The sequence below is a fragment of the Lonchura striata genome, chromosome 11 (genome assembly GCF_050655825.1).
Source record: "Lonchura striata isolate lonStrDom1 chromosome 11, ASM5065582v1, whole genome shotgun sequence".
Lineage (NCBI taxonomy): Eukaryota > Metazoa > Chordata > Aves > Passeriformes > Estrildidae > Lonchura > Lonchura striata.
This window is the reverse complement of record NC_140713.1, coordinates 8,813,792-8,826,510: the sequence shown is the minus strand read 5'-3', so window position 1 is coordinate 8,826,510 and position 12,719 is coordinate 8,813,792. Positions and strand designations below refer to the sequence as shown.

At 39.5% G+C, this 12,719-nt stretch overlaps 1 protein-coding gene and 1 long non-coding RNA gene across 11 annotated transcripts in view; one reads left to right on the top strand and one right to left on the bottom strand.

Moving 5' to 3' along the window:
* Window positions 1-9,438, top strand: part of LOC144247054 (centrosomal protein of 89 kDa-like) — a 34,297-nt gene extending 24,859 nt beyond the window's left edge. For all 10 annotated transcript variants that reach the window (XR_014957735.1, XM_085589192.1, XM_085589191.1 and 7 more), the window contains 2 exons: window positions 1,138-1,307; window positions 6,291-9,438. Coding sequence is in view for 9 of the 10 variants with exons in the window: in XM_085589192.1 (XP_085445318.1) it covers window positions 1,138-1,307; window positions 6,291-6,513 (393 nt within the window). In the remaining variant the exon portion in view is untranslated. The remainder of the gene's footprint in view (window positions 1-1,137; window positions 1,308-6,290) is intronic.
* The window catches only part of LOC146766391 (uncharacterized), a 138,748-nt gene that overhangs the window by 88,897 nt on the left and 37,132 nt on the right, over window positions 1-12,719 (bottom strand). The gene's annotated exons all lie outside the window — the stretch shown is intronic.

The following is a 12,719-nucleotide window of genomic DNA, read 5'->3' as shown; positions in this document are numbered from 1 at the left end:
GGATAAAAATCCTATGTAAGTCAGCCTTAAATATTGAATTGCTAATATTCTAGGTAAATATTATCTGTTGTTATCCTATTACCTCTAGAAAATTAAACTTCACAATGCCACATTTTGCAAGTGCTAAAAAGGAAACACTTTGTGGGGTTATATAGCCTTATATACAGTATGTCTAAAAATGCCTTTTTTTTTAATTCCTCCGAAAGGCAAACTTAAATCTTTCTCCCATGATTCAGATGTAGATAAAACCTTAGTGATTAGCACCTGAAATAAAACTTTATATTAGCAAGACATAAATAGCAGTATTGTCAAAGCTTCCCTAAATTAGTTTACAGTTTTATTAAAGGAGGTGTTTCCATCCCAAAACTCTGTTCTGTAGCCTGTGGGAAACATCACAGTGTGCAGAGAAAAATAACAGTTTTAGCATTCCATTTGTACTCATGAGAAAAGTAAGTTAATACTGGATTTTGGTATTGTCAAGAGCAGCAGCATCTAGAAATGCATAACAATGCACAAACCAGTTTTCAGTTTCTTGTGTGCTTATGCAGTTTAGTGGGGATGTTATTTCAGAAAGCAGTTACTTTGTACAAAAATAATTTCTTACTTTTGAGATGAGACCAGTCATTACTTATCATTTAGTTATTACAGCGACTAATGAAAAAATCACTTGTGCTCACTGAACAAGAGGACTTTTACGTGAAGCAGCAAGCAAAGTATTCTTTTCTTCCTCTTAGTATTAAGATTAAACATCTAACAAAACAGAAACACTTTTTCATGGCATGTACTGATAAGTATGACTGCTCAGCAAGTGGTAAGCAACATGTGCTGTAAAGTGTAGCATTGTATCTTGGAAAACAAACCTCTTTTTGCAGGTAATTGTGTTTACTGTAAAACAAGCATACAGTATGGTATTCATTGTACACACTAGTTTTATATGCAGAACAAAATGAAGTGTAATACCTTCAACTTAACAAATAGGTTAAAAAGATCCATAGTGCAGCCTACCTGGCATAATTAAGCAAGGCAGCGTAGATCTAAAGATTCAGTTGAAAATATTTAACTCTTTTGTTGGTAATGACTTGTCCTTATTTCTCCTATAATCACACTTTTTTTTTCTATTAACTTTAACCCTTACAGGTATATAAAAAGAAAGCAGCTGGGAAGCTTGAAGATATTAATCTCAAGATGACTGAGCAGGAGAAAGAATTTGAAAGGAAGACTGCTCAGTATGAGCAAGAAAAGAAGCACCTGCAGCGTCTGCTGCAAGACAAAGAGGAAACCCTCAATGAAGTGCTGCAGCAAAACAGGTGAGTGGGGCACAGGCAGGAGCCATCCAGGCAGGGCAGACAGGTAAAGGGACAAGGGAAAGCACCTGCACACAGCCACCAGCAGAGTCTCCTGTGGTATGTTCTGAAAATGAAAATGCTGAAACCCTGCTCGTGATTCCCAGCTCCCAGAAAGGTCTTTGGAAAGAGGAATTTATTCTATATGGCTACTGCTGTTCTTAAGACTTCTTAAGAAGGATATCAGTCTGAGAAGGATGTCAATCTGTGCAAATCTGATCATTTGAAAGGATTCTATAAATCAAAATATATGTTGATTTATTTTAGTAGAACCTTCTGCTAAAGGCTGAACACTTTCCCATTCATACCCCTCAACAGTTTTCAGAATAGTAGGAAGTGAAGGGAATCTAATGAGGACACCAAAGATCTATTTTCTTTTGAATCTGTTTTACTGATCTATTAACAAGTGACTTAGACTGGCTGTGTGCAAAGTAAAGAGAAGAAAATGTAACAGATTTATAGAAGATTATGACTGCAGTGTTGAGATAGCCTTTAAATAGAGAGTCCTTTAAAGGTATTTTTCCCTCTGATAGTGGAAAGCTTCATAGCACGTTTACATTATCAGCATAAAAGAAAACTAGTTTCAGTTTACAACTGAAGAAACTGCAGTCATTTCTCAAGTCATCACTGCTATTGTGAAATAATAGATTTAAATAGATTTTATCAGAAAATAGAAAAACAGGGCTTGGTATCATCTACCTTATATCACTGCAGACCTTCTCAGTTACTTTATACAGTGCAATTAAACAGTTGTAAGTAGCAGAGTTGTACAATGAACATTCAGTTAATCTCTGAAATTTGCATTAAAAACCAAATTGAACTGATCCACATTTCTCTGAAAACATTTATTTAGGATTTTAAACTAATTAAATGACTTTCATATGTCTGGGCTCATGTTACAGATTTTTACTCTAGAGAACAGCAATTAAATAAAAAAGGGTTTATTTCAAAGTAGGATAGAGCATAGTTTGAAGTCCCACAATATTAATAATTCAAAATTTACCCTTCTAGCCCCAAAGTAGACAAATTAGATGATGTAACCCAGATGAATAAAATAATTAATTACACTTTCCATACAGTATACTAAATCACTTTTGCCTTTTCAGTTGAAATTAATTCATTTTTTCTTCAGTAAACACTCACAATTAATACTTGCAGCTACCTTTTAAGAAACAGGATCTGCACCTGGAACTACACCATTGTAATCCATTTTAACTGTATGATAATGAAGAAAAGTGGTTTATGGAAACCAGCCCAAGATTAACCCCATCAAGATATGTCTTTTATTTCTGTAGTTTCCAACATTATTGAATGGTATAATGAGTGACTTCGTTTTTTTAGTGGTTGTTAAATCTCAACTGTAATTATTAGACTACAATATAATGAACACAACTCTAAAAGTAAAAAAGAATTTTTACTGTCATCTTACAAGTAGTATTTTGGTTAACTCATGATTCACTATTTTCATTTGATTACTATATAAAAAATGTAGATTAAAAATTTTTAAATGCTACTGAGAGATCAGCTGAATTCTACACCTATATAAGCAATAATAAGTTTTTATGCTTATGAAACAAAATCTATGAAACCAACTAACATGAGGATGTTCTTATGAACTAGTGATACTGTTGGCTGATACTCTTCTTATGAACTAGTTTCTTCATATTCCATTATTTTTCTCAAGTGCTGCAATATAAAATAGTTTACCAAGGTAATCCAAATATGTATCTACTCTTTTATGCCTATCAGCCAGAAATTGAGCATGTATTTTGGTCTCCTTTGTGTATGTACAATTTTACAAAGTTTATTATTTTCTCTCTCTGTTCACACAGTCACAGGAGTAAGGAGGGGAAAATTATTTGTAGTTCAGATGTTGCTCAACATCTACAGCTTGGCAACTAGTCAGTAGTGCTAGGAGAGTACCAAACATTTAGATTTATTGTGACTAGCTGTATTTACAGAGTAGATTTCTAGTCCAGAATACTATCTAGGTGATAATGTCTCTGTGCAAAATGCCTACATTAAGATAAGTGCATACAATAAGTATTTATTGTCTCATTTCTAATTTATTCTCCAATTTCACTGTTAGATAATGCAAATCAGAGTAGCATGCCACATTTTAAGCAGAAAAGCCAGTTTACTTTAAAATCCAGCTGAAGGTGTGATGAATCACTGTAAGCAGGTGAAGACAGAAAACTATTTCATATCATTTATTTTGCTCTTGCATTTAGTTTAATAATACGGAGTCAGGAAATTGGGACAAGTCTGACTTAGCTACCACCATGAAATTCTTTCTGAGAAAAGCATACTGTACCCATTGTTGCTGGTGAGTTTTCTTGAAAAGCAAAGTGAGATCCCCCTTCAGCTCTGGAAGCAGCAGCGTGCTGCCAGTGAGCCCCTGCAGGATCAGCAGCCCCGGGGTGAAGCTGGAGAGGAGCTCAGCACGCCCGGCCGGTGGCAGGTCCCAGCACCCTGCACAGCCCCGTGTGCCCGGGGCAGAGAAGCTGCAGTCACAGCACGGCCCCAGGGAATGCTGTGGAGACTGAGATGTCTTCTCTTCTTAACAAGTGTATCCAAACTAGCATGGGCTTTCATCAAACAGAACAGACATGACTTGCCTTTTTTTTTCTCCCCTCCTGCATTCTTTCACCTCATAACAAAAATCAGGAGTTCCACTACTTAGTAATTGCATCCAAGGGATGAGAATTTTTCTACTTAGTTTTCAAAAAGAAACACATATAGATATAGTTGTACTTTTGATAAATAAAAGCTTTTAAAGATAGGCAGATTTCCCTTCCTGGAAGCTGCTCTTTAGAGCCTTATTGGTAATTACAGCCTTTGCTAGACAATATTGCAAATTCCCAGCAACCTTTAATGAGAAAGCAATAGCATTTTTTTTTTCAGGCAGCTGATAATGACATCTTTATTAGTCACTGAATAACCTTAAGAGATATCAATATCAACCTTTCCTTAAATAAGAGGTTTGAGATATAAACAAAGTTAATTACGTGATTCTAGGGTAAAAAAAACAGGTTCATAAATGTTTCCAGTCTTATTTGACAGGTCATAGACCTTTATGAGTTTTCTTGGTCAAAGTTTATTTCATAAGACTTCTGCTGAGAAACAGTACCTCAAGGTAGTTACAGCTGCTGTGCTTTGGATGCAGAATGTAAATTTGAAAGTGCATTAAACTGTCCTTGGAAGAGGATCAACAGCAGAAAAGCTTTGCAGTTGTGCGTAGGCAAGGGGGAGGAGTTGTGTTATCTGAGGTGACATACAAAATTATAACCATAATAAAAACCTTTGTGATGAGGCATATACAAATAAACTGTCACAGGATAGACGAAAATGGATTCTTGAGCAGCCCAAATAAGATTCTGAGATTTAAGGCTGAATGAATTTTGTTCAATGAGAGCATGGCTTTTTTAAAGCAGAATCTTTCAGAACCTACTTCTAGTAATTTTTTCATCCTCAAACATCAGTGGGGCACTGGAATTTTGCTTACTCTCAGTAAGTTATAAAATCCTACATTTTGGCTAGGTTAGAGGTTGAATGAAATTTTTATTTTTAATTAATAATAGCCTACATTAATAAGAAATTAATTTAATGCCTTTTGTCTGAAGGCATCTGGAAACAGCATATGTATCTAGTTTTAAATGCCAAGTGGCAAAGACTTGTATTTCAAGAGGCAAACCAGCTGTAGAGGCAAGGAAATTTTGGTGTTGAGAAAGATGTACAGACCACCAGCAGCTGTAGCAACCAAACTGCTCTGTAATCCAAATTCCTTAAGGGAAGGGAAGTTGTGACTAGCAAAAAGACACCCTCTCCTCAGCCAGCTCTGCTGAGTGCATTTTTAAATTCCAATCAGGTCAGAATTTTCAAGCAAAATCCTCTTGTGTAACTACACTTGGGATGCCGCTGCTTCTTCTCAGATGCTGACCTGGGAAGCAGCTGAACTGTGAAGCAGCATGTTGTGCCACACTGCAGAGCCTTACCTGGGACTGCAGCGTGCTGTGTGTGCAGCAGGGTGCTCTGACTGCTCCAAAGCCAGTTCAGTCTGCACTCTCTGGCTCTGCAGCTCTCAGCTCTGTTTAAAATTAGTCCTCCAAGAAGAGTTCAGATTCACAGAATGACTGGCTTGGAAGAGACATTCAAGAACATCGAGTGCAACCCAGCCCCAACACCTCAACTCAACCCTGGCACCCAGTGCCACATCCCAGCTTAGTTAAACACATCCAGGGATGGTGACTCCACCACCTCCCTGGGCAGCCACTCCAGAACTTTATCACTCATTCTGTAAAAAACTTTTTCCCAATGTCCAACAGATATTGCCCTTGACACTGCTTGAGACTGTGTCCTCTGGTTCTGTATTAAAATATGTGTTCCTATTTTCCATACATCAGCTATGCTTTCCACGTCAGTTGATCTTCATTTCCTTATTTTGTATTTTGGCATACACTAGGAGTCAAAGGAAATCCAGGTTCCTGGGATTTATCTACCTTCTAAGTTGCTACCACTTTGTTTGGCTCCCACAAAGAAGCTGAGCACAGAGTCTGGCACTGATCAGACCTTTGGGCTCAAGGGGTGAGCACAGTGCTCTGGGCAGAAGGGGCAGTGCTGTGTGGGAAGCAGAGCTGTGCTCACCAGGGAGCCTCAGTCAGTGGAGAGTGGTATCACACTATTTGGGTCTCACGTGCACTGCTCTGTGTGCACACTTAATCCAACTTTTATTACATAATGGGTAGTTTTATATGGGTACTTTTCTGGTCATATCCTTTTTAGCATTACATTTAATGAGCTTTTTCAAAAGCAAGAAATGAATTCATTTCAATCAGGCAATTTCAAGCACCTAAATACAGGCCATTTCTAATTTGCTTATCCACATAGTGTAATTCTGCACTGCTGAAACATTGTTAAAGTTGGGATTTCTCTTCATTTTTTTCCTAGGAAAACAGAAGGGGAACTTGAAATCATGTGGGAATCCACAGCCAAAGAAAACAGGAGAATGAGAGAACTCTTACAGAAATCCCTGAGGAAGAACAACACCTGGAATGCTGTCACAGTTCATGAACCACACTCTCAGGACCTAGTTTATGGACATGATTTTAGCTACTGTGATGTGAAAACTTCATTCCCTACTGAAAATGAAATTCAGCAAGAATGTCAGTGATAAGAATCTGCTTCTCATCCAAGAAAGAAAACTTGGTGCCTTAATTTGACTTTTTCAGCAGCACAAGGTGTGATGGAATGTTTGCTGTCATCAATATTAGTGTATTTTTAAAGTCATCAAAATGACAGCAGCACATTCTCTACTTGTACTGTGAATAATGTAAATCTAGCCTAAAATATTACTTTGCTCTTTGAAGCAAAAGCTATTAATTTTTAAGACAAAATGTGGTACAACCTTAACATGTCAAGACAACTAACTAGTTAACAGGATAAGGTGCTGGTAAGCTTGGTGTTCAGCACAGGCACACACCATGCCACAAAACCAGTGAGCAGCAAGACAGTGCTTGTTAAAATTAAAAGGACGACTTTCAGTAAATTCTCCCTAAAATGCCAGATGGAGGATGATCCAAAAAGTGTGGCTTGTAATTTTTCTCCTGAGGAAGCATCTTGACTTCCTCAGATGCAAGGATGTCCTAGATAGTGTGCCAAAAATCAAGGACAGAGAAAAATTTGACTGTGGAGCAGACAAGACTGAAACATGCTCATGACAACTCCTGGTGCCTGAATGCACAACTGTGCTGTGTGTAGATTTACAGGATCCCTGGAGGTGTTGGGAAGCTCCTACCATGAGTTTGCCAAGGGGAGGAGCTGCCAGCCCAGAATGCTCTTCCAGATTGTTTGGTTCATCCTGCTTCAGACTCTGTGGCTTCAAAAGCCACCCAGAGTATTCTCTGAAACAGTGCTTCCTGTATATGCCTTTAGATTATTGACCTGTATTTGTCTTAGCTTTCAGATTTGTTGATTTTCACAATATTGCACATCAACTTTCTAGTAGTATGTATTGCTCTGATATGGCTTTGTTTTGGATTGACATTTAACTTGCTGGATGAGCTTTTTGGTTTTGCTTCATTTTCATAACGGAACACAAATGATACCAGAAAATTGTAACAATACAAAAAGCATGTAACTATATCATAGTTGTGTAGAATTAGAAATAATGAATAATTTCATTGACTTTGAGCAAAATTAACAAAAAGAGCATAATGCCATGTTAAAATACTAAAAAAAATACATAATGTTTGTGTCTAAAAAGGTTCCTGCAGCGTTTTTCATCATGCTATGGCTTTGTTCAGGAGAGGGTGGGGACAGCACTTCCTATCACACAGTGATGTTCAGGGACAGGCAGATTTTCAGCTTTCAAAGCCAGGTTCTGCAGTGCAGTGCAAAGCTAAAATATCGACAGGCTTCCAGAGCACTGTCAGAACCTCAGTGCCCTCAGATACTGCCCTGATTGTAGGAAAGCACCAAAGTAGCTGAGTCATATATATGCAGGCAAGGTTTCAGGATGTACTTTAATTCCTTCCCTATAATAGGAATAACACGAGTGCAACAGCCTTACCAGTTCATCAAGATACGACTTCAGCATGCCAGAGTCTTTTAGACACTGATTAACAGAACTACTGTCTAACAGCACACTAGCTTTTGGTCTCTGCCCAGAGACTTAACAAGAGCTACACTTTGAATCCTTTCACTCTCCTGGCTTTTTCAACTTCATTATTTTAGGACTCCATGCCTCAGCATAACAACCAGAAACTATTTTTATGCACATTCTTAAATAACTTCATTAATATGTGAAATTGTCACGGGGATGGTCTATCACTAAACCAGTCCTGTCCCCTATGTTCCTTGAATTTGAAAAAGAAACGAATTTGAAATGTCAGGTCTGAAATACCTCTTCAGGTCAGTTAGACAGGCATACACACTCCTCTGGTTTCCACACAAGCTCCAATCTGCAGTTGTGCAGACTCTGGAGCAGCATGGAACATGGCCATACCCTCAGCTTCTCACCTTTTTAAAGGCAGGTTTGGAAAATAAGTCCTTCAGGTCATATTTTTTAATATAAGCATCTCTCAATATGCAAATACAATCTCAGAGCTGATTCATTATTTACAATATTATCCTCATCTGGGTTTAATTGCCCTTTTGAGTATGTTTTGAGAGTTTGTAACAATCAGCAGCTTCACAAGGAAAAGCTATTGTACTGGTAATTTCTTAGAAACAGAAGCAAGATTTTCAAAACTCTCAATGTTGGCCTAACTGTTCTTCCACTGACGTGACCTGGGAATGTCTTAGAACTGTACTTTTGCCACGCCTGCTGCCCGTTTTCACAGCTCTTGTTTTAGAGTAGATTTCAATACATGGTTCAAAGGGCAGCAGCTTTGTTCAGAAATGCTACACTTACTTTGCCATTCGCATATCATTAAAATACGACATTAAACTTTAAATAAACTAACATTTAATCAAATCCCTGGTTGATTCTCCATACTCAGTTTCCACAGGAAGAAAATTGATAAAACGTTACGTCCCATGGATGAAAAAGTCTTTCTGTGGCTCAGGAACACTTTTCTGGCATAACAAAAATCCGGTTATAGGCTATTTTAAATACATATGAACATATTTCAAATACACATTAACCCATTTGACATATTTGGATGTAAAATACTGGAATTGTTTCAGATCAGCAAAAGTAAACCCATTTGCAAGTGTGCCAAGTGCTGTACAAGTAGAATTGATAATTAGACAGGTGCTTCCCTCCAGTTCCTTCCAAGTTGATTCTCTTTTATTAACAGCTGAAAGTGTTTTCCTGTAAATCTCTTTGAGATGAAACATAAACCTTATGCTCTGTATGTTTTTCGTCTTGCATTAAGTTTTGCAACTTGGTTGTAGTATAATTCTATCTACAGTAAACATGCAATATAATGCTTATTGTTGGCCATTGATTTTAGGACTAGAAAGAAAATATTAAAAGGCTAGCATTACATGAATAAATATTCTTTTGAAAAAAAGAAAATATGTTTTTTATTAAAACATGCAACATTTAAACATAAAAGGAAAAATAAAAACCAAGAGAAAAGTCCTGCTAAAATGTCTAACAAAGTTGGTAATTTTAGGAGTTAAATTGCCTAGTAGGCAATACCACTACCTAATCAAATGAAAATCCAATGTCTCAAAAGCTGTCTAGAAGGAAGAACTCAAAATGTGTGTGCAGTGCCAGGAACTGGGCTCAATCCTTGTGGGTTCCTTCCAACTCAGGATATTCTGTGGTTCTGTAAGTCATCTTTCACTCTGTAGAGGAAAGATAACCAGATCCAAGTAGTTAATTAGGGTTCAGCTGCAGCTCTATCTAATACTGTATGAGGTAATATGTTTAGATTTAATTCCATAAGAATTTGCTATAGTAAAATACACTCTGTTGTTTACCCTTTATTCTTTCACATTATCTGCTGCCATTATTTCTTTCTCAGCTGAAGCCAGGTGGGTGGAGCTGTGTCACCTCGGTTCCAATCAGCTGAATAGCTTTTTGCAAGAGCTGGCAGAAGGGTTTTACCGAGTGTCATTTGGTGTTGGATCAGTGTAAGTGCAAAAGGTACAGTGTAACACGGCGAGTGCTTTTTAATCTAAGTAGAAGCACATTTGTTGCAATCAAAAAAATATCAAAGATTAACAAAGGTGCTAAGATCACAGGAGATCAGATACTGTCTTGATATTGCAGCCCTTAACTGATTTCACATGCATTTCCTGCTCTCATTCTTAATAGCATTTTTTATAGCTCTCATTTTTTCCTGCTCTCATTTTCTTCAGTCTCTAGATGATTTTCATATCTTCTAAGTGTGTCCTGCTGTAACCAAATCAGCGTTCTGGAAGATGAGGGTTTTAGTCTTAAGACCATTTAATGATTTATGCCACTGTCATAAATCTTATTGAGTACCTTCACATGGCACATACAGCACAAGCAAGGGATCAGGCCCAGCCAGCACGGATTTAGGGAATACAGGTCCTGCTTGGCAAACCTGATCTCCTTTGATGACCAATGAATGACCTCTTAGATGAGGGAAAGGTTGATATCCACAACCAAGACTTCAGCAATACTTTCACTACTGTGTCTCAAAACATTCTCCTGGAGAAGTGGGCAGCTCATGGATTAGACATCTTCACGTGGTTAAAAACTGGCTGGATGGCTGGGCCAAGGGAGTGGTGGTGAAGGGAGTCAAATCCAGTGGGCAGCTGGAAATTAGTGGAGTTCTCTAAGGGTCACTACTGGGGCCAGTCCTGTTCAGTATCATCATGGGTGGAAAGGAAACTTCAGATAAAGTTTATTAGAGAAGCTCCCAGTGAGGTGCAAAGGACCCTGTTCTTTCTAAACTCCCCAGAGAGGGGCCCGGGGGCGGCGGGATCCAATCTTAGCCCCAAACTGTCAGCAACTGAAGTCTCAGGAATTACAGAGGCGTGATTGATCATTTGTACAACTTTGTCCTGCAGAATTAAGGATGGCAAATTAGATGTATTTATATAAAAATTATTTATTTTGATAGATTATTCGACAAAGGATCTTAATCAGAATTAATTACTGCATTAGTATAGAAGCCAAAACTACTAGTATGGTATAGCACAGGATAGCATGACTGCACTATATCAAAGCAGTCATATTAAAGCAATTACATCAAAGCTATCAAAAAACCAAATTATTAAATAGAGATTGATGTAACTCAGCCATACAACTCACCCAGGCTTGGGGCAAATCCTGTTTGCTCAGTCTTGAAGAGTAATTTTGAGGGGTGTCTCCAGCCAAAGGAGGAATCTCCATACACACTCCAAGAAGCAGTGTGTCATATGGAGGACTGAGCTTTTATAGGATTGGCTGCCAGTCATATGTGTCCAGGTAGCTTAGCAGCTTGTCTGCCAAATCTTTGCCTCATTGTCAGAATATTAATTTGGGATTGATGTGTAATAGTGGTTTTAGGTTAATTCAACACCAAAAGCAGCATAAACCCCTGTCATTGATAACATTGTAAATAGGCATTGTCCAAGTTTCTTGACCACATTCCAGGGCAGAGCATCTGCTCCAGGCATTCTTTATTTTGATGAGAGGATCCAGTATGCCCCCAGTCAGTTGGAAGGCACCACCAAGTTGGGTGGGGATGTTGCTGTGCAGGAGGGCAGAAAGGCTCTGCAGAGGGATCCAGGCAGGCTGTGTAGATGGGCTGAGGTTCAGGTGCAGTTCCAGCTCCTATCCTTGGGTCACAAACCCATGCAGTGCTAGAGGCTGGGGGAAGAGTGGGTGGGATGCTGGTCCACAGCAGCTGAACCTGGGCCCAGGAGTGCCCAGATGGCCAATGGCAACTGGCTTGCATCAAAAATAGTGCAGCTGGACCAGGGCAATGATTGTCCCTCTGTGCTGGGCACTGGTGAGGCCACACCTTGAATGCTGTGTCCAGTTCTGGGCCCCCTCCAGGCACCACTGCTCAAGTGTGGGCACCTCTGCCAGGGGCTGTGGTGGATCTCTGCATCCCCCATGGATCCCCAGGGGCTGTGGTGGATCTCTGCATCCCCCATGGAGCCCCAGGGGCTGTGGTGGATCTTTGCATCCCCCATGGATCCCCAGGGGCTGTGGTGGATCTCTGCATCCCCCATGGATCCCCAGGGCCTGAGGGTGGATCTCTGCATCCCCCATGGATCCCCAGGGGCTGTGGTGGATTGCTGCATCCCCATTGTTCGCAATGGGACGACACTCCCAGTACTAGAAGTGATTTCAGCATTTATTATAATAAAAGGAAAGGCCTGAAGCAAGGGGGCCCACGGGCTGAGCAGGAACGTTCGCGTCGAGGATGCTGCGGTGCCGGCGCTGGGGCTGCTGAGTCCCTGTTCCAGGTGGAGCGGCACGGGTTCAGTGGATCAGATACCCTTTTTATCCTGTTTTTTGTCCCTGTGGATTGGTTTCTGTTTGGATCCCTCATCTGCATGAAGGTTTAAGGCCTCGATTGGCCCATGACGGTTCTGTCCAGGCTCATTTGCTGGGGGTGGTGCGCTTTACTTAGGTGTAATACGGTACATTGAGTACCGTATTTCTTATAAGTACCCTTTTAACCTCTTTTACCGGAACCAAACTAACAGCGTGTGCTTAACAAATTTCAACTGTTTTACAACCGTTTCTAAGCTATTTTTAACACTGTTATGTGTAGTAGATATAATTCGTGCCATTTCTAATATGATATATGTGATATTGAATATTTGTTGGAGTATACACGTTTGTACTAGGACTCCCCCCCACCCTCACAGGTGAAACCTGGTGTCTGTTGAAACCCGATTTACAAGTAAAAGGATGCGGCTGGGCCAGGAGATGGGGATGGACCATGGCTGGGGAGATAC